Below are 27,741 nucleotides of genomic sequence, written 5' to 3' on the forward strand. Positions count from 1 at the left end.
AGAAAGACGGGGGATCAGCAAAGAATGCAGAAGGTTACAGGCAACCAACTGAAATTAGCTTCAAGTTCATACAAACCTCCAACATTAAATTGCTATGTCTGATATAAATGTTTTCACCATCTAGTCTCTCTCTCTTTTTCTGTGAAAATGAAAGAGGGAAAAACAGAAAAGCATAAAAAATTAAAATGTTGTTCTTGCGGGAAAAAACTGCAAATTGGCAAACCAAAAAAAAATTTTTTTAAATTAAATGTCCACAGCGCAGCATATGCCAACATAAAATGGTCACAGAACCACAAGGACACACAGAGGACATGATCACCACTAGAAAATGGATGACTCTGATCATGAATGATGGAAGAATGTGATGATGTTATTTAAATAGACAGTGCTCCTGGCTTCATTGGCTTCTTACATAACAAGCTGTTTTATGTTCATTTTTGAAACTGAGCTGTTTGTGGGTTACCTTAAAATGCGTGACTTTAAGAAGCTTTGAAATTCCATGTTCCACAGAGTAGAGAAATGCTTTAAAGCATTATTTAGCTTTTTGGGTATTATTTCATACTTAGTAATACTGTAGTAAGTACATCTCTAATATCTTTCATAAGAAAGATCTAAGGGCACTTTATACCCAATCAGTCAACATGCTATTCAGTAAGAACTAATTCATCCCACTCTATGGTTGGGAAGAATAAGGCACAAAATGGCCAAACCTACAATTATTAGCAATATTTGGAGTTGCTGCTATGATGGTTTCCATAATAAATACACATAAAATACTGTCTGATTCCAAGCATATGGTGCCATTGTTAAATATTTCTTACAAAGTTTAAATATAAAGGATAGATTTGGCCTTCACTAATTATTTGTGTTTAAAAAATATTTCCCTAATGTAAAGTTTATTCTAACAAAATTTTTCAATATGTGGTATAGGATTATAATTTCTTTGGCATACATATGTTTTTACATATATGCATATACATACGTATATGTATATGCATCTGCTGTTTGTAAGTAATTTCTGAGTAAAAGAAATCAATGAGAAGAATGGATCACTGTCTTTTTAATGCACTGTTAAATCAGCATGGGTGATGGTAATGCACTTTTGTGAAAGTGAAAAATGGCTAACCTTCCTCATTCTTATCAGATCTTCAGTTTTTTCTGCAAGCTTCTGTTTTGCCATTAATAAAAAAAAGAAAGAAAAATGATAAAATATTGGCTCATTGAAGTTTTTCTGAACCTTCATTTTGTAATTTTTTTTAAGAAGTGGGGAGTAGGGGAGAAGAAAAAATTGAAGAGGGAGGGGAAAAGGAACAAGTGGCCTATTGACACAAACCTGTGTTTGGTCACCATTTGAGGTGGGTACTGTGACCTCGATGTGGGTTTTTTCCACCTATATTTAAGAAATAAAGTGGTAAAAACATTTCAGGTTAGTAGGTTTCTATGAATAGAGTCATTTCCAAATAAGCCACATCTTTAGGCTAGTTGTGATATCAGTTAAGATAATCATCATGATGCAGTCTTACTGGGGGTGTTACCAGGAAGGACACTGCTCTCAACAGCAATCTGTTAGTTCACCATCACATTTTCAAGGCTTGAAGAGGTAAAATGGACAGTCAAAGGATAAAAAAAGAAGATTAAGGTAATTATTCTATTAATGAAGAAAACGTTTTTATACTTATTTATAAAAAATTACTAAAATAATAATTTAGGCTTAAAAAGCCATGTTTTTGTTTTGTTCTTAGAAAATGATCTAGGAGTATTTCAAATAACATTTAAAAACAAATTTACAAATGAAGATATCAATGTATGACATATATGAGTTAGAAACAAAAAGAAAATCTCTATAGTTAAAGCATACATAAAATAAACCACATAAGACATCAAGCAGGTAAATACGAACAATTCTGTTAGTTGATCAATATATTTAAGGAGGGAATTTCACCCTTCAGTTTATTAGACAACAAAGCATCAAAATAAACTCAATCCAAATTATTACTGATGCATGCAATTACTTCCAATGCTGATTTATAAATAAGCATACATGGGGCTCAGCTGCAACATTCAACACACTTTAATCTCCTTTCCAGGGAGTTGGAGCCCCTGTGTTTGGTGGATGGGCAAGATTCACCCTTAATGGTAGGAAAAGAATAACTAAGGCCTCTTGCCTGACTCTGAAACACCTTTAGTAATAGTCACTTTATACACCCAAAATGGAGTATGCATAAAAAAAAAAAAAAAGACTGTTAAGAGAAAGAATAACAGAGTGAACAATGCCTAAAGCACTGGATTTATCAAAATAAGAAAACTTTTTATTAAGTGTCAAATCAATCACTTTGTATCATTACATTCTTTACAGAACCTTATTAATCTGTGTTTTGACGTATTCTTTTTAACCATACTTGGCAGCATTAACTTGGGATAAAATGTCACTGTGCAGTCATAGGACTGACTGTAAAGAACATAAGATGATATCAAACTTTGTGACTCTGTCAAATCATAAGCACATCTGGCTATAGCCCTTTTAACTACCAGGGATAATTAACAATTCGGGTCATTTCTACTTGGAATCCCAGTACACTTGCTATGTGGCCATTAGCAAGTTATTTTACCTAAGTTTTTTATTGATAAAATGGAGATAGTATCTTTACAGACTTGTGAATGCTTAGCAAATGGTTGTTCAAAGTATTTTGTAGAGCTTAAACTGTTTGTTTAAAGAATAATGACTTTGTGTTTTGGTTCCTTAGTAATCCAACAGCAAGAAACTGAGATCCTCTACTTTAGGCTAAGAATGGAGACCAAGCAGCAACAGTAGTAGTAGGTATGCTCCTACAGAGAATGTTAATTGAGATAGAGATGTACATGGGGAAAGGTGCTATCTCCATACCTGCAAAATAAGTCTTGTGAAATGACTCAAGATGCCAAAAAGCTATCTCCATCTGGCACCAAATTAATGTGAGATAATGAGATTTCCACAATTACAAGGCTACTTTATTACTACTGCTGCTTTATATAATAAATATGGCTTCAAGTAAATTCCATTATTATTTTCTAACTGCTACAAATAAAATCAACTGAGTCACCCTTAATTCTGTCACTACTATTACAGTAATAGAAGGTTATCAGAGGTGGCTTTTGATCTGATCTCAATATAACTATCTCAAAATACATATTTAGTCAGAATTAACTGGCAAGAAGACCCCCAATTGGCACTTAACTGGGGAGCATATAACAGGAAGTGATCTCTCCACACTGCCAAGGTTCCAAGAGCAAGGGGAACCTGTTCTTGAAGATCCCTGTGTCTGCCATATAGGCAAAGGAAGAAATAATTTAGCAGAAAGCCAAAGGAATCTTAGCCACTAAAATGATTCCCTTGCCAATTCCAGTAGTCCAATACTTTCCAGTCAGTATCACAAATGGAGAGATAGTCAAAAGTGCCAGGTGAGCTATCCTAACATTAAAAACCATGGTTAAGTCTAACATTTTAAAAAGCACAGTTGATACTGAATCTGATGGCCAACTTGACTAAATACAAAAATACAAACACCTACCATTCACTCAATTTCCACCCCTCATACTCAAGTTGGTCTCAAAGGACAGTAAAAACTCTGCCTTATTGAATAGTTTTTTTAATACCATCAAAACAGAGCAAGATTAGCCACTGCTCTACAGATAAACTAGATATTGAACTGGTTCCAAAAGAATAGGATTAATCCATCTGCACTTTCAAAGGCCTTACGTGTTTTAAATTTCTTAACAGACATGTAACAATGTAATTTTTCTTATAAAGACTGCTTCTATTAATTCTGTTGTCAATAGTGAGGTCTGTATTTACTTCAATAAATCTGAGCTGACATCTCAACTCCATCACTGCATAAATGTATTTTTACATTTTTTTTTAAAAACCTTTTAAAAAACTTTATTATATTTAGGGGGAAGGGTAATTAGGTTTATTTATTTATATTTTAATGGAGGTACTGGGGATTGAGCCCAGGACTTCATGCATACTAAGTACCCATTCTACCACTGAGCTACACCCTCCCCCACTTAAATGTATTTTAAAAAGCTTCAGACCAGTTACTGTTACTCCTGGGAAATTTGCTAATTAAATTGGTGATTTTTCAACAAGGTTCAATGACTATGGGTACAATCAACTCAGTAGCATAGCCTCTCCTACATAAGGGATTTCCCCCTTTTGTAAAGTTTCTTAAGATTGGAACAACCACTAGATGTGCTTTATGCAACTTCTGGATGTTCTCTGGATGTGCTGCACATATATCCATTTTAGGAAATCAAATTATATTTTAATCACACCAGCTGAGCTTACTCTTAAAAAGGAATGTGGAGATTCCTCTGGAGGAGTAAAAATTATGTTTAAAGGAGATGATCACAGTACTGGTGTGTTTTACGGACTTATTTTTAAAGATATAAGTTGGGGAAAGCTGCGAGTCACCTGAAAACTTCTGGGATAGCTTACAGTCTTCATGACATAATTCTATAAAAAACATTTTACAGGTTCATGGGAGATACCTTCTTCCAGAAAGAGTGAGGAAGAAATAATTTTGTTAGCATTCTACAAAAAGTCAATGCTTTGAGAACCTTCCTGGTCAAGGAGTTAACATTTCTGGACCAGAAAGGAAATTAGCTAGATGTTTGGACTTTTGACATACCTTCTCCACTTCTGTGGGCTCTGGCTCAGGTGGCTCAGGTGGCTCAGCTGGCTCAGCTGGCTCAGCTGGCTCAGGTGGCACTTCTTCCTTTTTCACTTCAACCTTCACTGTTTCCTTCTGTGTTTTAGGAACCACTGTCTTTTTAACAGGTGCACCTGGGACGCTGCCTTCTGTGACCTCACTCTGAGCAATGGCTGGTGCAGAGGTGGGCCGAGGGCTTCGGTCTGCTGAATCGATGGCCGCTATGTGAAAAAGGGAAAAGGGAAAAATAAGGGAAGGCAGGAGTCACTGTACTACTTCAAAGTCACCTGGTGAAATAATTGTGAATCCGGAACACACACAAGTGTTACGGTGTCCAGCAGGATATCATACAGAAGGTGAAAAATAAATAATTAGTGCTCTGGCAGGTAAGTGATGGCAGTAAGAAAGCTAAAAGTACCCTCAATAGAAAAGCTAAAATGTCCTGACAATCATGTTCCATTAAGGGTGGGGCAGGAGGTGGGAGGTGTGTGGGCATGGACATCAAAGTAAGAAAAAATAAAATTGAAAACTCATTTTATTAAAAAGTTTGCAACATTGTTTAATCTTATAATCTATTAGTTTCAAGAACCTGAAAGATAGTCTGTAGAGGAGAAAAAAGGGTTAATTAAGTCTGATTTCTTCCATAAAGGCTTTTTGAAATAAAGATCCACTTATTTATAGGCGATTTCAGGAACCTAAAAATATATTCCAGGAAAAAAGGATTAAGTCTCATCTCTTCTGTGAAGCTTCCTTGGAATGATTACAAAATAACTTGGAGTGATTACAAAATAATTTGATAACTGGATCATCTGATAAGACATGAACCCTTTTTGATGCTTGTTTAAGGGCAAATCTTTTAACCAGACACTTTCCTTTTTAATTATCTGATTAAATAATATGAAGCCAAAACCTTTCCCCTTTTGTCCTTAAAAAAGCCAAAACAATCCTTTGAGTTTTGTCCTACCTTTGCCCAGAGTCCTACTAATTTGCACTATTGCTCTTATTCTCTAATATATTTAGGGCAGCAGTTCTCAACCACAGGTGATTTTGCTCCCCAGAGAACATTTGGCAATGATTGGAGACATTTTGGTTGTCACAACTTGGGAAAGAAGCAGGAGGTGGTACTGGCTCCAGTGTGTACAGGACAAGGTTGCTAGGTTAAGAAACACTGGTTTAGGAAAAAGGCTGTATATGGACAGTTTTAGAGAGAATATACAGTACAAACTTATGACAAAAGCTTGATCTTTTCACAGAGGTAACAGTTGTTCTGGTTTGGACTATTGGGCATCTAAGTTTCAGATCACTGACTTAAAAACAATCATTCATATTCTTTTTATAATTTTTATCTTCATTCTTTCAGGAACTAAAAGAAAACTTCCATACACTTTGTAGTAAAACCTCATTTATGTGCAGTGTCTAGGAATGCAGTATGTTTCCACACGTTTAGTATTTCTGATAACAGATCATTATTCTTTTAAATTTTAATTATTCTACAAGGAACTCTTTATAAATTTTATTACACACTTTCCTGCCTTCTTAAACTGAATATACTGAACTTAATTTATCCTGGTAAGTTTAGATTTATAAGTAGTAAGGATTAGGTAAAACAAAGGAATTCCATGAATCAGAACAGATGCGAAAAACTGAAATTCACAACTACTTCATATACTCAACACCAAGAAAGAAATGCTTGATACCCCATAATGATCTCCAATGAAAGAAATCACTCCTCAGAGGATACATAGGAAAAACACAAAGATCTACTTTATCTTTCAATGAAAACGCTATAGCCTCTTGCAAGTCCCTGCTACTCATGGGTGCTCTAAGCCAGTCAATGCAAGAATGGCAGATGGCAGACCAAATCTAACAACACAGGGGAATGTGACAAAATATTTTGCTCACAGTTGTGTTAAGTATCATTATACATGTGTATTCACACCTCCTCTCAAAGAATTAATTCAGCTGCCTGGCATCATAGAAACAGTCCATGTTTTCACCATGTGTTATTTTGCCACTTGCGTTTGGTTTTAATCCAATACTAATATTGCAGAGCCAAATGATTTAAGTCTTCAGCATTCCCAGCCCTGGCAATCTGTACTATATGTGGAAAAGTAGGTATAAGTGTGGGAACTGGAAGTTACAGAGGCAGAAAGTTTCATCATTTGTAAAATGTGGAAGATATTAACTCTACAGGACAGTTGGGGAAGGCATACTCAATGGATATAAAAATACTTTATAAATCCTAAATATTAATCATTTTTAATGTCATATATAAGTCTTCTTTTATTTATTTATTTTTTGATATGGGTTAATATTTCAAGAGTAAGTTGGGCAAAAACTAATTATGTGCACACTGATATGCAATTCAAGTGAAAAATATCACCAAGGCACTCTGGAGATAGGCAAATTCCTTTCCCTTTCTCCATAAGAAGGCTACAAAAACTATCAATTACAACAGACAAATCATGGTAGTAAATGTGGCTGTTATCTTTTTAAACAGCTCTATTGAGATATAAGTCACATACCATAAAATTCACCCATTTAGATTGTATAATTCAATGCTTTTTAGTATATTCACTGTTGGAGGTAGTGATTACTTTTTAAGACGTTTTGGCTTTTCTGTTTTATGAATTCATTTGTTAGCTATTAAAAGATTTTTGGTGCATACAGAGAGAACACTTAACTTTAAAAATTCATTTATTTCCCATCTCTGAAGGTCTAGACAAAGAGGAGTACTGGCTGTGATCATCTTGTGGACCCATTAACTCCAGCATTATACTGATATTATCTGACAACAACAGAAATTTAGTTATATACTAGAGCAGTGAAGAGTAAAACTCAAAACCATCATATTGAGTAAAAAGAGTCTTAAATTCTGGTTCTAGCTCTGTTACTTAATTATGCAACGGATCAATGGAACCATAACCAGAGTGCCCCCATAAATTATGTGTGGATCTTGGAAAACAAAAAACCCAGCTGATGCTAAGTTCCACCATAGACAGATGTGGTATCTAAGAGTGGAGCTTTGGCATTTGTTTTGTTTTAAAGCTCCAAAGAGGATACAGGCAAGAATGCAGGCAAGAATCACTGCAACCACTACTAAGTGGACAAATGAACAGCTTGGTTGTGTGACCATAGGAAGTTATATAATTTTTTTGTGTGCCCCAGTTTCCTTATGAGTAAAGCAAGAATTCCTAAGTGCTTCTTGATCACTAGGTTGTTGGCACCAAATAGGAATATATGGAAATAGTTTGAAAAGCAAAAAGTGCAAAAAAACTATCTGAAAAATCCTTGTCATCATTACTAGTTTATCCTTGTGACTTACCACTCTGTGGTATAAACTGGGATCTGAACCAGTTTTAGTTCCTTCAGCTGGTGAAGCAGATGCTCTGAGCACCAGATATAACAGAAGAGAAAGGGAATGTTCATTAAAATGAGGCCTCTTATAAAGCAATTCTTATTAAAGTTTCCCTATTACACCATTCCTAGCTTAAAGGCTTATATTAATTTAAAAAAAAAAAAGAGAGAGAGATAGAGAGAAAGAGGCCTAACAGGGAAAAGTCTCTCTACTAAGAAGAATGGCAAAGGAGGGAAAAATACTTTCCTTAAGACACGCTTTCAGTTCTTTTACTGAGAAAATAATGCACAGAGAAAAAGAAGACATTTGAGAACAGAACTACAAAAAATTTGTCCAACTTAGTTTATATTCAGATGTTTAAAAGATAATATATGTAAAACATTTAGAAGAGTGTCTGGAACATACTAAGTGCTCAATGAATACTGACTATTAACCTGTAAACATGGCACTGGGAGAACATTTCTAGATGCTACTTTTCCAGCTCTGTCACTGATTAACTATGTGACCTTAGGCAAGTCACTTAAATTCTAAGGTTAGGTTGTAAGAAATAAGAAACATCAATGGGTACCCCTTTAAGAAATTAGAAAAAGAACAGTTCAATAAAAGTAAAAGGGAAATAATAAAGATCCTAGCTGGCATAAATTAAATTAAAAATATATAACAGGAAGAAAAAATCAAAAGTTGTTTCTTTGGAAAGATTAATAAAATTAATAGATCTGTAGAAAGACTGTTCAAAAAAAAAAAAAGGTAGGTACACAACTTACCAACATCAGAAACGCAAAAGGGGACGTTGCTATAGATCTTACAGATATTAAAAAGCTACACAACTTTATGGCAAGAAATTTGAATATGTAGATGAAACAGACATTTCCTAGAAAAATGCAATTACCAAAACTGAAACAAGAACTAGAACATCTTTTTTTTTTTGTAATTTTTTTTTAATTTTTTTTATTTTGGGGGGGAGGTAATCAGGTTTTAATTTATTTACTTATTTATTATTTTAATGGAGGTATTGGTGATTGAACCCAGGACCTCGTGCATGCTAGGCACACAGTCTACCACTGAGCTGTCCCCTCTGCCCGCAAGAAGAAGATCTTAATAGTCCTTTCCAATAAAGACACTGAATCTGTAGGTAAAGAACCCTCTCACAAAGAGATCTTTAGGATCAGCAGGCTTAATAGGTGAATTTTTCCAAACATTAAGTAAGAAATAATATCAATCTTATACAAACTCTTCCAAAGAACAGAAAAAGAGGAAATCCTTTTCAGTTTACTTTATGAGATCAGCATAAACTTAACACTAAAACCTGACAAAAACATTAAAGAAAGGAAAATTACTGGCCTCTCTCTCTTATGAAAATCATTGAAAAACCTAAAAAGCACATTATGATCAAACTGAGTTTACTCCAAGAGTGCCAAGAAGGTTTAACAATGGAAAGTCAATCAATGTAATAATACCATGTAACATAAAATAGGAGAAAAATCATATTATTATATCAACCAATGAAGTAAAAAGCATTTGATAAGAGTCACCATTCATTCATGATAAGAACTCTTTGAAGTTTCTTAAGAAAATTTCCTTATCTAATAAAAGGCAGCTACATGAAACCCCACACTTAATGATGTGGGGTAAACACCATACTTAATGATGAAATACTGATGCTTTCTCCCTGAGACAAGAATATGAAAAGAACTCCTACAAATTAAGACAACCCAATAAAAATATGAGCAAAAGATCTGAACAGGCACTTCAGAAATAATAATATGCAGACAGCCTATAAGCTATGAAAAGGTACCCAATGTCATTAGTCATCAGGATTTGAATGAAGATTTGGGGGTGGGGGGGGAAGTACTCTTTTCCCAAGCAGAAAAAATTAAAGAGAGAGACAACAGTTGTAACAGGAAGTTCTAAAGTATTTAAAAATATCACACTGAAAGTGTGGAACATAAAAATTCTGCTCACATTCAACTAAATAGGAAAATTAATCATTTTATTTTGAACATTTTTATTTATTAAGCACTTACAATGTAGCAAGTGCTGTGGTAATTATCAAGACCAAAACCAGTTAAGATCATGCATCTTTAAAAAGTTCTCAAACTGCAAAGATAGGAAGAAGGCATCAAGGAATATATCAAGGGAAAAAGGGACTGATCTAGATACCAGAAAATGTGGATTCTGTCCTAAATTCGCACTACCAAACTAGGTTAACTTTGGACAGATCACTTTTTTGGGCTTCAGGTTCCACTTCTATAAAATAAAATGGCTGGAATAAATGATTTCAAAAATCTTTTTCCAAGTCTCCAAAACTCTGTGATACTAATGGTAAAGCCACCAAAGCTCTGTCTTCCTTTAAAATTGTCTGACATGCTTCAGTTTGGGAACCTCAAACATTACTACAGTCTTTGAAGACAAATTTTTGGAGAGTTTCCCCCTAGGAACACAGTGTATAACTTAATAAGAACTGGCCAATATTAGTCAATGGACAGAGATATCAAGGATTTTTGAAATCTTGAACTGTGAGATTTCTACAGCTAGAAAAAGAGACAGTAAAAATGTGATTTCTTCAAGTAATAGAAGCATCTTTATAAGTCAAGCTTTCTGATTTGTTCAAAGTACCAAAGATCATTAACCCTTGAATCATTGGTTATTTTTGCTATTAGAAAGAAAAGATACATAAGGCATAGTATCTCTGTAACAATGAAATTTCATTTAGTGGGAAAATCTGTGGGATATGATATCAGACAGACATGGATTTTTGTTCAAGCTTTGGAACATACTATCTGTGAGATCTTGAACAAGTTGCTTAAACTCTCCAATCTCAATTTTCTCATTGAAAAATGGGGATAAATAATAAAAACAACAGTTTCCCAAAACTACGGTAAGCTGGAAGTAGGGTGATTTACTAAACAAGGAAGGAGATGCCTGATGTTGTTAAAAGAATACGGCAGACATGAGGACTGAGTGATCATACTTCAAACTTAACATGTCCAAAACAGAAGTCTTGATTTCCTATACCCCCAACTCTGCTCCTTTCTCAGACTTTCCTGTTGTACTAAATGATCACGCCTAGGAATAAACCTTGATTTTCCTTTCCTTATCATCTCTAACACTTAATTTACTAATAATTCTGTCAGCCCTACTTCTGAATTGTATCTCTGACCACCTTTCACTGTCTTCAGTGCCAATACTCAAGTCCAAGCTGTCATCATCTCTTACCCAGATCCTGCAACAGACTTCACTGTGATTCTGTTTTACTACCTCTGCAGTGGAGAACTCACTCAACAGCGCAATCTTTTAAAAATGGAAATCAGATCATATCATTCCCTCGAATAGCTTTCCAATGCAATTAAAGTAAAGTCTAAACTCTTCAATGTGGCCTACAAGGCCCTTCACAACCTGGCCTCTGCCTACTCCTCTGACCTCACTTAATGGCCATATATGGCTGCTGGCTACCAAACTGGACATCACAAAAGAAAAGATTTTTTCATCAGCACAGAAAGTTCTATGGTACAGCGCTGCTCTAGACACATTCCAAGCTCGTTCCTTCTTCTAAGTCTTTGTACTTGCTACTCCTTCTTCGAGAATGTTCTCCCAGATTTTGGGATGGCTGGCTCCTTCTTATAATTCAGGTTTCAGTTCAAAACAAGCTCCTCAGAGGAACCCTCTAAATTTAGATCAGACCACTCAGTCTGAAACAGTTGCCCAATATCCCCAGCCCCAGACGCTCTATTCCATTACTCTGTTTTATTTTCTTTATAGCACTTATCACTGTCTCAACTTGTTTCGTTTTGTTTCTGTTTCTACCCACAGAATGTAAGTACCTTGAGGGCAGGACCATGTTTGTAAGTTCACAGCTGTATCTCCGATGACTAGAACAATATCTGGCACATAGAAATTTAAAATAAATTATTGAACAAAGTAGTAAATGAGTAAATATCTGATAGAACATGGGTTTGGGAATTAAACCAACCCATATTCCAATCCACTTACCAGCTACCATATCTTAAGAAAAAGTTATCTAATCTCTGACCTTAATTCCTAGTTTTGTCATGAAGAGCAAATAAAACAAAGCCTGCAATCTGCCTTGTAGAGAAACGCCAGAAAGAAAGAAGCATGACACAGTATGGAAGCACAAAGCTGCTATGCTTAGGTAATCTCTTTTCCAAGTGTGACTGACCCATTCCTGATTCCTTTAAAGTGAGCTAGGTGTTTCTGATAAAAGGTCCCATAATGCAACAAACAGAATATGGCAGCATAGTTCTGGACGATATAAAACAAAATAATAACGCTGTGGCCAGAATATGAACAGTAACTTAATGATAGCTAATATTCTGGGGTCACTTAAGTACCAACCATTGTGCTAATAAGCACATCATCTCATTTATTCCTCATGAAAATTCTTTGAGGTAGTATTATATTATCATTATACCCACATTATGAATGAGAAAACTGAGGCACAGACAGATTAAGTAACTCACCCAAGAAGACAGGTCATAAATGCAGTGGTTGAACCAGGTCTGATTTCAGAACCCAAACCTTTAGCTACAGTAACATGCTTGATCTAGTTACTGTAACATGCACCTTGCTTTTACAGTAGCTAGCACAGACCTGCAATCAGCGATGCTTTACTTTGGGTACTGCCCTCTGAACTTTTATTTATTAGCCATCTTTTTTTAGTGGTATAAAGAACCAAATATGGCTTTTTACTTCATTTCAGCAACGCTCTCAAATCCTTGGGACTAAACTTAGAAAAACAGACAGACCTTCTGTCAGTATATACAATCATGAAACTTACTTATTTCCTCTCTTTTATTTAAACAAAATTTGGAGACTCCAATAATAGGACTGATTTTCCTGTCTATAATTGACACATGACAAATGTTCTAAACTTTTTCTATGATCGTTCTAGTAAGGCAGACACATTCTCTCTTTTCTACATGAAAAAGAACTATTTAAAAATGTTTAAGAGGGCTTTACTTCAGTTTAAAACATTAGGGTTCCATCCTGTAGCAGAGATTCTGAATACTAATTCTGGTGGTGTTCAATCTACCACTACCTAGCAGTGGAGCCTTGAGCTAGTTACTACTCTCTCTGAAGCTCTGTTCTTCTTTTCTTAAGATGATTCCACTGAATTAGACAGTGAGTGAGATCCATCTTATTTTACCACTGAGATTTTTTAATTTGGTTCTCTTATAGATAACTGTACTTCCTTTATCTCTCTCTAAAGAGTTAGGATCACAAGAAATCATTAATATTCAATACAAACCTCCATCAAGGCTTCGGGATGCCCGTTTGCTTGCTGTACGTTCAAAGTGTGGGGCAGGCCTGTCAATCAGAGCACTAGCTTGCCTGGTCTGAGCCTGAGTTCGGCCACTGTATCGAAATTTGGATCCCAGGGCAAGAAATTTGCTTTTAGGAATGGTGTCTGTAGATGTCAGTCTGGGGGAAAAAAACATAATAATCACATATATATTGTCTCACTCTAAAGTGAGGCTGTGAGATTAAAGACAAAGTTTCACAATTCTCATAGTTTCCTCATAGTTACTAAGACAAATTTCCAATCAAGTAATCAATATTTTAATTCTGTGTCATTTCTCAAAGCAACATATATAATTTATCTGCAGCCTCTAATAATGATATGATCTTATACCTCTATAGATAGGGCCTTAAGGTTTTCAAAATGCTTTTATAACACTGTAATATTTTCATTACATCCCTGTACTTTTACATCATTGTACAGATAAAACAAACAGAACCATAAAAAAGAGGCTACTTGCTTAAGGTCACATAGCTGTTAAGAAGCTGGGCAGTAATGAAGTCCAACCCCAGAGCTCCACTCTACTAGAATAAGAATTTTGTCAAACACACTCTTAAGTCAATTAATGCCTGGTAACCTATTTAATAGGTTATCTGGTATATTTTCAACTCAGTTAGGAACCCCATCTTCTTTCTATGCAGTACCCCTGTGTTCTCTTTTGTCACAGCATTACTATACTGCATTGAAACAATCTGTTTATGTGCTGGTCTCCACTACGAGACTGTGAGCTCTCTAAGGGTAAAGAATAAAGACTGTGATTTATTCATCTTTGTGTTTTCACTTTGGGCATAGTGCCTGGCATGAATTTGGCACTCAATAAATGTTTGCTGAATAAATATATAAATTGCTACATCAAACACTATCAAAATGAGAGCATTTTTCCCCTTTTGGGATAGTTTAACTTGTAAATATTTTCTTTTATGTAATGAAGCATTACATTACAATGTTAATATATCCTCTTATTTTGATGCAATGGATTTAAATATACTATCCTATCCAAGTAAATACATTGGCTGCAGCTGAAATCTATACTATAGATACTAAACATTCAAAATAACTCTTTTTACTCTTTCTTACCCTTTTTAAAAACTCTATTTTCTCAAAACATAAGTTTCTTTTATTTCCTTATATGACTTTCTTTTTTTTAATTCTAATATGAAATATTTTTCCTTTTTCTTATTGAAGTATACTTGATTTACAAAGTTGTATTAGTTTAGGTGTACAGCATTTAGGTGTACAGCAAAGTGATTCAGTAATACACATAGACACATAGACACACACACACACACACACACCTTTTCAGATCTTTCCCATTACAGGTTATTACAAGATATTGAATACTTCCCTGTGCTGTACAGTAGGTCATTGTTGTTTATCTATTTTACATAGAGTAGTCTGTATATAAAAACTCTATTTTCTTGGTTTTATTTTACAGAAGATGACAAAAGCATAAAGAAATATCTTAATGTTGATCATTAAGATTCTTTAATCGAGTGAAAAGTATATCCGCATGTTTTATTTTGAAATGAGAATTAAAATATTATTTTCCCCGACTTTTCTTCCTGTCCACTGTTCTTTAGTGCTAAGTATGATATGAAAATACAAATAGAAGAAAATGATACCATGGTTCTCTCCCTTGGGAACCATTCATAAAGAGTCAAATTTATTTATGAGTGACATGGCAGAAAGTCTGGGATTCACTTCAAAATAATCTGGGAAGTAGTAGGAAAGAGTGGGTGGGGATACAGATGAAACAAGACTGGCTTTGGGTGATAATTACTGAAACTGGGTGATAAGTACAAGCCAAGTTCATTATACTCTTCTCTTCACTGTGCTATACATGCCATTTTCTGTAATAAAGAAGTTTTTTTAAAAAGGCGAACTGACAACAACTGGCTGGCTTTCCTTTCAATACAAGTAATTATTTGTCTGCTAGATTTCACGTTCCATCAGGACAGGGACTAGAACTATCTATGGTATATTCCCAGTGCCTAGTATAGTGCCTACACGAAGGGTAAGCACACAGAAAATGCTTGGTAAATGAACACAAGGGGTTAATGATGTGGCCTCTTGAAAAGCAAAAGAGATAAAACTTTCTTCTGTCTTCTGTTTATCTGACACAATTGTGCTTCAAAGATGGTTTTCTGTTCTCTCTTTCTGGGGTTGATTAGAACCAAGATAAGGATCAACTTCATCTTTAACCGTCCAGTATAAAGACCCACAGAAGGCAGTTAAGCACTCCGTAGAAAAATTCCACGTGGAGGTAACTCAGGGTTCCTCCTCCTGACAGGGCAGGTTTGAGCTCCAGTTAGGGCAATCACAGAGCCCCTAGTCAACGCAGGTTCCTATTCCTTACTTCTCTCCTCCTTCTACCGTACACAGAAAGGTGCTCTGGGGATGCTGAGGCAATGTTTTTCAGCCCAAAGAGGATAACTAGATTCATTTTGTTTTTTTAAGATGATCTCACCTGAGCTAAATAAAAGACTGCCAGCCATACAAAGAAGAGAATTTCAATAGCAGGCTTAAAATAGAAACATGCATAAATAATTTATTTTTTTAAAAAAATCAAATGAGAACAATACCTGAAAAATGTGTGATGCTCTACACAGACTTTCCATAATTTCTTAGCTGCTCGGTAACTGGGAAGTTTGAATCCAATGGTACTTTCATACTGTTCTTGCTACAAATACACAAACATGGAACATAAAGTATTATTCAACTACAGTGATACAGGACCAGAGAAATGAACTGCAGAAGAGGTCATTGTGAATAAAAAGAATGTTATAGTCTACTAAGGACATAAAATAACATTTGAAGTTTTCCCCTACTTACCAAAAAAAATTTACTCACTGAGGGTGGCTTTTTCTACAGCAGGGAAGCCAGGGAATGCATCTTTTATTATTTATGTATCTTATTCTGTTCAGAAACACATACATATATATGCTGGACATTTTTCTGAGACATAATTAAGTCACCTTTTGGTTGTCCAGACACTGCTCTTCCTTAGCCACCGTCTGCAGTTAGGATATTAGGCTACTCAACAATCAGGGAATGGGACAGGGATGTTTCCTCCAATCAACCAATATTATTATACAATCATTTTTTTGTATCAGAAGCTAAAGATTTTGGCTCAAACCAGATTCTTGAATTATTAAATGTCTTTTTTCCCTTTGATTGATCATTAATTTATCTAGATCCCTCTTTGGCTGAAGCAAACCATATCCTGCCAGGACTACTAGGAACACTAGTCCTGCCTGTCTCTTGCCTCTTTGTTTCTGCCTTAAGCATACTTTATAAAATGAAAGGAAGCTGACATTTACTTCTGGTGCCTATTATTGCCAATACACCATGCTTAAATAGTATCATCCAAACGTTTACACATGAAGAAACTGAGACCAGATAAATTACTTGCTTAGTCTCACAGCTCTTAAGTGGCAGAACCAGAATTTGATGGTTTCCACTACACCATGCTACTTCTAAATCATCTACTGTAGTCATAATAATGTACTTCTCAAAATCCACTTGTTGCTCCTCGTTTGGCTTCTTAAGAATTCTGGTTTTTCAGTATATATATATTTTATATATATATATATAATATATATATATAATATATATATAATATGGTTGACATTTAAGGAAACCAAGGAATTTCCATTATTTTTATTAATAATGGAAATATATGTATATTATATATATATATATTTGTTTTTTTTACTGTCTTCCCACATTAAAATGTAAGATTATTGAGGGATGGACTATTCTATTCACTGTTCCTAGTCCCCAGAATAGTACCTGGCACAAAGAAAGGCTTTAATAAATATTTGTTGACTGAATGACTCTTGGATTTGAAACTCTTTGAGGGAAGACACTGATCCCTTTGTGCTAGGCAGAGGTAAATAATCACAGTATTAAACACTTCAATGATAAAATTCAAGATTTTAAGGCTGCACATTCAGTATTTCCATGCTCGAATAGTCATCTTTCACCAGCAGATGGTGATATAGACACAGAAAAGTCACTTTACATTAGTATGATGCTTTCCTGTTTAGAGCTTTTACAGTTCTCATCTCATTTGATCTTCAAATCAACATTGACAGAGGAGGTATTATCCCTCTTGAATGATAAGGAAGCTGAGTCAGATTTGTCAAGAATCTTCTACTTAGTATGTGGCAGAACTCCTAGAACTTTTTAAAAATTTTTATTCCTGCTTAATTTTCTGCAATACCATGATGGTTCTTTAATATAAAAGTTAAATTTGGCCAGTATTAGTATATCCTAAAAATTGCCCACTAACTGATAACTCAGTTATCTGTACAAAGTTGAACATCCATCTCTATTAAAAATCTAGAACTTGACCCAAAAACACATTCCCAGTAACTACTAGAACCTACAAAATGTAAGTCAATTTAATTATATGAGGTAAGTGATTGGTGGTGCAAAATAACCCCACAACTAAAAAATCTCATGCTACTTTATTTAAAAATATTTTCCATCCAGCTTTTACCTGGAGTAAACAAGGAACAAGTTTATTAATACAAGTTTCACTTTGGGCCATGGTAAATTTACTTACATTAAGAGAAATGTCCAGAAAACCAGTAGTAAGGAAGAGAAGAAGCATCGTGGGAATGATTAATTTAGAAACCAGAACATCAGCACCCAAATTGTTAGCTATAGAGAGCCCTCTTAGATGATATAACAAGGAAAACAGGAATGAAGAGATGTCTTAGACATGGTCTGTGTTTGATTCAGAAGGAAAGAAGCACAAATTCTGTACCTCTCCAGGCCGAATCTTGATGAAAAAGCTGCTACGTTTGTAAGAAATCTTCAACACTTTGGGCCAAGGAAAGCGGTTGATTCTCAGCTTATCTTTGTAAACCAGAAGGCCACTAGAGCAGACACCTAGGATGATATCCACTCCCTCCAAGTCCTGAAAAAGAAAAGTGTTAGTATTTCAGTCTTGAGCAAACTGCTCAACACTGTTGACTATTATTAGACAATCTGAAGATATCAACAACAAAAAACAGCTGCAAAGTATACAAGAAAAATAAAGCTTAACCTAACAACTAGAACTGATGGAACTATTTGGTCTATGTAAAAATATTGTTACTATACCAGATTTTTTTAAAAAATCAGTGTTATTACCTATCGCAAATATCTTTAAAATGTCCAAATCATACTCAGCAATTCTATTTCCATAATCTGTTCCAAGGAAATAATTCAAATTACAGAAAAAGTGTTATATATGAAAATATTCAGGTTATTTTAAGAGTGAAAAACTGGATATAACCTAAGTATCCAAGCATTATGGTTAAATTATTGTCCATCCATATAGTGAAATACAGTGTGGCCATTAAAACAGTTACATACTATTTGGGAGATAAATGGGGAAATAACTATGTTTAATGTTAAATGAAATAAAGCAGGATAAAACTGCACATACAATTTGATCCCAATAATATAAAAAATATACACAGAAGAAAGATGAATATACCAAAATGTTAGTAATGGCATTCTTTAGGTGGTATGATCATGAGCAATTTTTTTATTTTTTCTATATTTTCCAATTATAATAAACATGTATTAACGTTAGAAAACATTTAAACATCAAAAAACTAACACCTGTATGTAAAAAATTTGAATACAGAACTGTGTGAATTAAAAAGTAAAACTCCACTCCTCTCCTCCCACACTTTTTAACAGTAACCAGTAATAATTTGGTAATTTCCAGGTATCCTGTTTTCTAGACACATACAGATATGTGGATAATACATACATACATATATGTAAATATATTAATATATATCACCTTTACAATCAAGAAAAAATTATAAACCATTCCTTGATGGTAGATATTATATCTAAATCATTTTTGTATCACCCCAAATACTGTTATTGACAACATGCTCATTAGGTGTTTACACTGAGTTTGTTACCTGCCTACATTATTATCTTAATTTATTATGGCAAATATTATTAAATTCTTTGCTTTGGATTTATAAAAATCTTGATTTATGTAGGTTGATAAAGAATTTCAAGGTATTTTAGTAACAATATACACTAGGCTTAAACCTTCAACAATTACCATCAATTATTTCATTCATTATTAGTGACTGAAGAAACACCTGCTTTTCTTTTGTCCAAAAAACATGGACATGCACACATCTTACCCACTGAAGGAATCAACTGCTACAAGGAATAACACAGCCACCACCACCACCCCGCAAAGCCACTGTGAAATGTCACTGGGTTTACACCTCATTCATCTACCTTCACAACACTCCTCCCATAAAACTGAGCCTCTGCAGCCTCTAAAAAGGCTTTTACTAATCCAAAAAGAGACCGTAATTTACTTTTACCCTGTCTGACTGTGTATGAAAATCGTAGGGTAAGCATTCATATTCTCATTTTGGAGAACTGGAGCTCTCACAGTTCTGAAACACTCAAACCTATCATTATCATAATTAGCAAATAATTACTACAGTATCTGCATGTCCTATACATGTATGTTAAGTCCCCAGACCACAGGACTTCTGGAGGCCAGGGCTCAGGGCCATGCATACTACCAAATCTATGTGCAGAATTACGATTCTTGTTATTCTATGATAAAGTGATTATCCCTTCAAAAATTGTAAGTATAGGAGTTGACTCTATTCCTTATAAACTCAGTATGAGAGAACTCAGATTTTTATAATTACTGATGTTAGGTATACTAAGTTATAAATACCTTCCTCAAGTCAAAAAGCTTTATTTACATGCCTCTTTATTTTGTTTTATTATTTTTTTTGATGGAGGTACTCGGGATTGAATCCAGAATCTTGTGCATACTAAGATGCACTCTACTGCTGAGCTATATACACCCTGCCCAACATGCCTTTTTATTAAAGAAAAAATTTTTAATTAAATATATAATATTAATCATCTTTATCTGTAATTCAAGAAAAATAAATTTCACTTGAGTTAATTTCTACAGATGACTATCCAGATAAGTAATCAAAACCCAGAGTTGTGTGCTTTAGACTACTCCTTTTCCCAAAATGAATATGGAGACACATATTAGTGCCTACATGTGTTATGGACAAGCACAATAGAGAGAAGAAATTATATTCAGTTTCAATTCGATGACTATGTAACTGAGAATTTCCCAGAAGATTCCCTCGTAAGTTTTTAAAGCCTGTGGGTACAACTACATCTCTCTCTTAACTATATGTTTTGGAGAAACAATTTGCTTTACAAAATTTGGGAAAGAAACATGCTGCCTGACTCCTCACCCATTAGTGATAAACTGAACTGATACCAGCCTCCAGCAGAAATTGGGAGGCAAAACCTAACAATTTCTGTTCTGGAAATACATCTGATCTGATCTTCCTACCATCGTTTTAGAGATTCACAGAGGTTACAGTATCCAGCCCAAAACAATCCAGAGCAACATCTTAAGAAAAATCACTAACACGCAATGAAATTTTAACAGCATTAATAGAAACTAAATAAGGAAGAAACTTCAGATATCAGATATCAGGTTGGGAGAAGCTTGAAAGGTAATTTAATTTCAATCACCCACCAAATGTTTGAATGTTCTTTTCTAAATTCCTACCAAGTGATTATTCTGCCTACCCTGGGATATCTCTAGTGACAGAGAACTCAGTACCTTCTGAGGTAGCCCATCCCATCTTTGAATAGCTCTGACTATTAGGTAATTTGTCCAACTGAGCTGACAGTTTTCCCCTGCAGTTTCCATTTTACCAGCTCTAGTTTTATATCTTGGAGGCATAGCAAAACCTCTACTTCACATAACAATCCTGTAAATCCATGAAGACTCATATTATGTCTCCCCTAAACTTTTCCTGCTGTGGGCTAAGTACCTCTATTCCTTTGCCTGCTTCTCATTGGACATGGTTTTGATTCCTCTCATCAAGCCTCTTAGTTAAGAATTTCCAAGTGTATCTCAGATCATTCCTTGAGCCCTTTCCCTCACAAACTCCTCAACCTTCCCAATCATTTCAGCAGCTGAAGATGAGAGAAGTCAAGTGACATTCCTTAAGTAACCATTGTTAGGCTGTGTTAGGCAGATCTAGGATGAAAGCTCTCAAGTTTCCAATTCCCCAACCCAGTGGTTCTCAAATGAGCCATTGTCATTCCTCCAATGTGCATTAGTATCAACTGAAGAGCTTGTTACAACAAATTGCTCGGCTCCACCGACAAGAGTTTCTGGTTCACTAAGTCTAGGTTGGGACCTGAGATGTGCATTTCTAACAAGTTCCTAGACGATGCTAAATGCTAGTTTAGAGACCACACTTTAAGAACCACTACCTTAGGCCAATGATTCTCAAATTCAAGCATAAAGGAGAATCATTTGGGATACTCATTAACTCTGGAGATTCAATCTCTCCTCCAAAGTAATTCAGTAAATCTGGAAGGAGTTCAGGAATCTGCATATTTAATAAACTCCCCAGGTGATTCTCACATAGTGATATTGGCTATGAAACATGTCTCGCTATCATGCTGTATTTTCAAATGTATCTGCACTTTAGGAAATTATCATTTCTTTTGTTCTCAGTGCTATATCTTTTGATCCTTACAGTTGCTTAGATATGAAACTTCATTCTGACGGTGGAACTGCAAAAGGGCCATTCAATTTATACACTTAATATACTTGACTGATTCAACTGATAGACTTAAAATTCTAACAAGAACTACTCTCTCTTCGGAATGTTTTCTAATATGCCAGAGAAAGTTTGGTCAGAAGTATTATATGTCACAGGTCTGATACATGCATATTAATAAAGGCCAAAGTTGCCATTACCTTTGCTTTATGAAGGTCAACGCCATACATAGACAGCTTTTTGGCATTCTCAAGAAATTCCAGGTCAGCCTGAGCTGGAGTCATGGACCTTTAATACAAGAAAAATAAAAAATTATTTCAGTGTCACAGGGTCTACATTTACAATAATAACATCTGTATATTAATTGTACTTTATATAAACACATAATCACATATACTAATATGTATGTAGATATATTTCATAGTCCTGAAAGTAAAATATTATGGAAAAGGGCTCTTATCACTGCTTGTGCTAAATAGTTGAAATATGCCTTAGAAAAAGAGATCTTGGAGAAACAAAAAGTCACCAAAAAGCTATGAGAAAAAAAATTTTTTTAATCCTACTAAACAATTTCTTTAAAGCTGCCTCATCCACCATTAGTTCTACCCCTCCCTCTCCGTTCGTAGCCCTTTTCTCCAACACACATAAACTCCTCCCACTAATTTATCTTGCCAAGGAGGTGATCAAATTAAATCATCTGAGGGCATGGTACAATTTACAATATCCTCTTAGCTGCCTTTTCCTCTCCATACCGCTGAATTAAGTTATTATGGAAATTAAACAGGAGGACAGCTGAAGTTGCTTAACTGGGGACTCATAATGGGGGCAGGACTGATGAAAAGAAAATTTCTAGTAGCAGATGGTGTCCTGCCCACTGATCTAAACAAAATAAATTGGTTAATAGAGGCATGTAGATAATAGGGCTGTTTTCTCTATTATTAAGATGTCTTCATTACTAGGCATATAATGAATTAAATTTGAAAACAATCAGCCTTGCTGTCTAAACACTCACTGTGACAGTCTTTCCTTTGCCTTTATAACTTTCTTCTCTTTTGAGAAGTGCTCATGAGCTGTTATGTTGAGATTTGAAGAAAGAGATATTAACCTAGTGCTGCAAAATTCAGACCAATCAAATAGAGCTTCATAGTAACAGTAATGCAGTCACCCTCCCTCCTCCAAAAAAACCATGTAAATGCCTGTTTCCCATAAGACTGCCTTAAGCTATAAGAAGCAGCAGTGGCCTATTGGTTTAACAAGAGAAAATCTCTTCCAAACCCATCTGTCTTTACCCTCATTAAAAAGAACAAAGGGTTCCTTGGAATAACAACCTTTCTCTCCACCAAAAAAATCTCAGGAGGGAAACTGCAGATTTGTTAATGACTCAGCCTCCCTGAAAAAACTTTCTTTTCACAAGCGCTAAACCATCACACCTGAATTTTAGTTATTAATATATCTGAAATTGAACACACAAAAAAAGGAGAATGGGAAAGTTAACACATATGCAAGTCTTATATTCAAGTCATTAAAAACATCTCAGGAAAGTTTTGTAAATTTTTTTTTCTCACATAGATTATATACTTTTCTGGTTAAGATTACTCCCAGTCATCTTACGGTTAAATTTTTTGTCGCTGTTGTTAGTACTATTGATGGCTTCAATTTTAGGATTTGAAGCTGGAACAGAGCTTGAAGATTATAGAGTTCAACACTTTCATTTTGCCGATGAACAAAATGGCCTGGAGTGATCACAGAGGGTCATGGGCAAGTTACGACTCTTAGTTTACGGCACTACGCTTTAACCAGAACCCAAGTCACATCACGGGAGCTGGAATCCTGGCTCCTGCACTTAAAAGTGGTGACCTAGTGTCTCCTCAATCTCCTAACTATAAAGTAAGAACCATAATAATGCCTACTTCCCGAGACTAATATAGGCAATGATTTCTTCTTTTGTCTTTGCTTAATGAATGTGACTAGCAGGATAAAATGAGATAATGGTTGTGAAACTGCTTTGTAAAATATAGATGTTTATTATTATTGCACCCTTAGGTTTCTGATGGTACAGAGGTACATCATATGCAGCTCATAAAAGAGAAATAATTTTAATCACTTGAGTTTGAGGACAAGTTTCAAAACATCAAATGAAGCAATCATGATGAAATCTTCCCCATAATCACTTTTCCAACTCTAAGCACATTTATAGGGTCAATCAATTTGAATACAGATTTAAATTTCAAACCATGTAGTTAAACGCTTTCTAAGTAAGCATGCTTTAAAATTATATTAAGGGCAGGTAGTAAGAGATCTTTAACTTTAAAACTATGACTTTCCTTGTTAGTTGAAAATAATACTTATATTGGAGTTTTGGGTGATGCTTTGCATTTAACTTTTTTTATATAATTAAAAAAAATTTGAAACACAGTTAAAAGTTACAGACAGTACAAACAATTTTTTCCTGAACCATCTGGAGTAAATTGTCAACCTGATGACCCATTACTCCCAAGTACTCTGGTGTGTAATTCCTACAAACAAGGACATTTTTCCACATAATCTCAACACAACTGTGAAAACAAGTAAGTAAATAGTAATACATTACTGCCATTAATCCTCAGACCCCATTCAAGTTTAGCCAGCTGTTTCCAAAATGTTCTATATGGCAAAAGAATTCAGTTTAGCATCCTAAATTTCATTTAGTCCATGTCTCCTTAGTCCTTTTCAGTCTGGAACAGTTCCTTCATCTTTCTTTCACTTTCATAATCTTAAACTTTTGAAGATTACAGGCAAGTTATTCTATAGAAGCCCCACAATTTGGGCCTGTCTGATGTTTCTCTATAGGTCGACCCTGTAAGTTATGCATCTTTGACAGGAATATTACAGAAGTGACCCTGTGTTCAGGTGAAACGTGATTTCAGTTGGTCTCTTCATGGTGATGTTCTTTTTAATCGCTGATGTCTGCCAGGCTTCTCTTCTGTGAAATTCCTCTTTACTTCTTTGTAATTAATAAATATTTTGTGGGAATGTATTTTGAAACTTTTTCAAAATCCTATTCCTTGTCAAACTTTCAATTTATTCACTCATTTATATCAGTATGGATTCTCATTTTATTCAATGTAATATAATCGATTATTTTCCCTATTTATTTTAGTGCTTAAAATGTCCCAGATTTGTTCAATGGGAAACTCTCTAAGCTGCATTGTGTCCTTCTGGCCATTTCCCATCATTTTTTGAGCACCTCCTTCTGGCACAATGTAGAGTTAACAGTATGAGTATGCATGTACGTGTTATGTGCATGTGTGTGTGTGTGCGCGCAACTACTTACATCCCTATCTATCTAGATAATTATTTGAGGAAGCTTTTTCTGACTATAAAAATCATATACATTCATTGTATAAAATTTGGAAAATATTAAGAGCATAGGAAAAAAAAGAAGAAAATCTCTCGTAATTCTACCACCCACAGATACCTGTGCATATAAATACAAACATGTATTTTATAAATTTAAATCACAAACTAAACTTAAATTATTTTCAACTTAACATTTTAAAGATCATGGTTTTTCCCAAATTTTCCAAGACTCTTGAAAGTAGCAACAAACTAACTGGGAAGAGACTAGATACCTCTAAACCATTAGGAGTAGAGTCTTGAATTTATTCAGTACTACCTAATGATTTACTACTTGAAATTACTGCAGCTCATATAAGTACCCAACCAGAGCTTTGGCACTGGTTAACTTTTGCTTATTAAAAAGAGAAGCTACAACAAAGTTTCCCTGTATTTTGAGCAAGTGGGGTCAGGTATAGAGCCATTGAATGAGTTCCAGTGTTACGTGACAGCCTTTTAATAATATTTGTTGCATCTCCTAATTAGGACTGTGGTTTCATATAATTAAGTGGGGAACAACTGACAGCTTTACATCCCTTCCTAGTACCCATAAACGGAGGACAATTAATTCTAAACCTTGATTTGCTTTAAACTTAGTGTTAATTATAGCCTCACAGTCTCAGTCTAGGCAAAGGGTTCCGTGTACATAGGAACAGGATGGTATTTGCTTATACTTTTCAATGCATAGTAAAATGCTTCTGCCTAAGCATAAGTTTCTCTGGATTGGTTAAAATGCCACATTGTTGGACATAATTAAAATTTCTAATTGGCTTTCTGTTTGTGAGTGTTGTCAATCTTTCCAAAAGGAGTAAGTAAATTCCAAGATGACAGACCTCTAAATTTTCTAGTCATGGAGATCTATTATTGTTCAATTTCTATCCATATATCTGACAGAACATCAACTGGACCATATCCATCTGTCCTCTAAGATCGTTTCACCTAATTGGGTTTAAACTCTGTTAAGTTCCAAAGAGTGGTTCTCTAAGTCCAGACTCACATTCATCACTTGTAAAATGGAATAAGAATTATTATTATTCCTATCAAAAATTTGATCTCTCACTATATATTAATTATTGTGCTAAAAGCACTTTATATTTTCCAATTTAACAATCCCCAAATTCACGTTATACTCGTTTTCAAATGGAAAAAACTAAAGCTTAGAGAGCTTAAGTAACTTACTAAAAGTCATAAAGTTAATAAGGAATGGAGTCTGAATTCAAAATAAAACAGGCTGATTCCTGAGCAAAATGCTTTTTTGTCTTACTGCCTAACTCAGTGGTTCTCAAATTTTTTGACCTCAGGATCCCTTCACTCTCATAATAATTATCGAGGACTCCAAAGAACTTTTTCTTTAAATGTAGGTTATTTCTATCAATATTTACTGTATTAGAAATTAAAACTAATAAAAATTAATTATTCATTAAATATTTAAAGGATAACAATAAACAAATCATATTCTAGCATAAGTAACTTTTTGTGTGAAAAATTATAGTATTCTCACAAAATAGAGTTAAAAAGTGACATTGTTTTACATGTTTACAAATTTTTAAAATGTCTAGCTTAGAAGACAGCTGAATTCTCCTATCTGCTTCTGCATTCAATCTGTTGCAACATTTTTATTCAGTTGTAGTATGTGAAGAAAAGTGACCTCACACAGATACGTAGTTGGAAAACAAAGAACTGATGGTTAAAGATATTCTTCTTTGATACTATACCAAAACTCTACAATGGCAGTTTCTTAAAAGTTAATTGCAATGTGAAATCTGAAAACACATCAATGAACTTTTTGTACCGTGTTACATTAAAATCCATTGGTCTGTCTTGCATTTTCAATGGAACTTTGATACCTATGCATGATTTTGTAACATGCATTTCGCATCTGAAAAGTATTGGTTGACTGAGTCATAAGTCTTCCAAATGTTGACACACTTCATTGTCTAATAATATTTTTTTAAAAAGTCACATTCATTAAAATCATCACCAACTTCACCAGAAAAGTCTATTAAGTATTTGGAACCTGTGAAGCTCATGGTGGCAAATACAAGTTTTCCAAAATTCTAATTTTCACTTGAAAGCTTGAATTTTGTCATTAGCAACAAATACTGTCAATTGCTTAATAACCCTAAAAGGACTGGCTCATTTCATTTTTGAGAAAATGTATGCCAAATAATCAAGTCTGAATAATCATAGTTAGTCATTTTTCAAGTAAAAGCAGTATTCCATCAAAAAAGTGACTAATTCAGCTCACAACTCAAAACAATTACACAAGTGCTTTTCCTCAAGACAATGGTCATACCTCAGTATGCAGTAGAAGGGCTCTCTGTGTACTTCCTATGTAATCACACAGAATCTTAAACAGAAATGTATTTAAGATTTAAGAAAATCAGTACTTTTTACTGCTTC

At 34.6% G+C, this 27,741-nt stretch overlaps 1 protein-coding gene across 29 annotated transcripts in view; it reads right to left on the reverse strand.

The window, feature by feature from the left end:
- Positions 1-27,741, reverse strand: part of EPB41 (erythrocyte membrane protein band 4.1) — a 169,176-nt gene that overhangs the window by 41,288 nt on the left and 100,147 nt on the right. For 15 of the 29 annotated variants that reach the window (XM_045511364.2, XM_045511359.2, XM_074377013.1 and 12 more), the window contains 8 exons: positions 22,164-22,251; positions 18,138-18,290; positions 15,946-16,043; positions 13,313-13,485; positions 4,668-4,909; positions 1,334-1,390; positions 1,127-1,168; positions 77-139 (listed from right to left, as the gene is read on the reverse strand). In XM_045511364.2, coding sequence (XP_045367320.1) covers positions 77-139; positions 1,127-1,168; positions 1,334-1,390; positions 4,668-4,909; positions 13,313-13,485; positions 15,946-16,043; positions 18,138-18,290; positions 22,164-22,251 — 916 coding nt within the window. The remainder of the gene's footprint in view (positions 1-76; positions 140-1,126; positions 1,169-1,333; positions 1,391-4,667; positions 4,910-13,312; positions 13,486-15,945; positions 16,044-18,137; positions 18,291-22,163; positions 22,252-27,741) is intronic. The other 14 variants (XM_045511366.2, XM_074377016.1, XM_074377019.1 and 11 more) reach the window with 5 other exon arrangements.

This window comes from Camelus bactrianus, chromosome 13 (assembly GCF_048773025.1).
Source record: "Camelus bactrianus isolate YW-2024 breed Bactrian camel chromosome 13, ASM4877302v1, whole genome shotgun sequence".
Classification (NCBI taxonomy): domain Eukaryota; kingdom Metazoa; phylum Chordata; class Mammalia; order Artiodactyla; family Camelidae; genus Camelus; species Camelus bactrianus.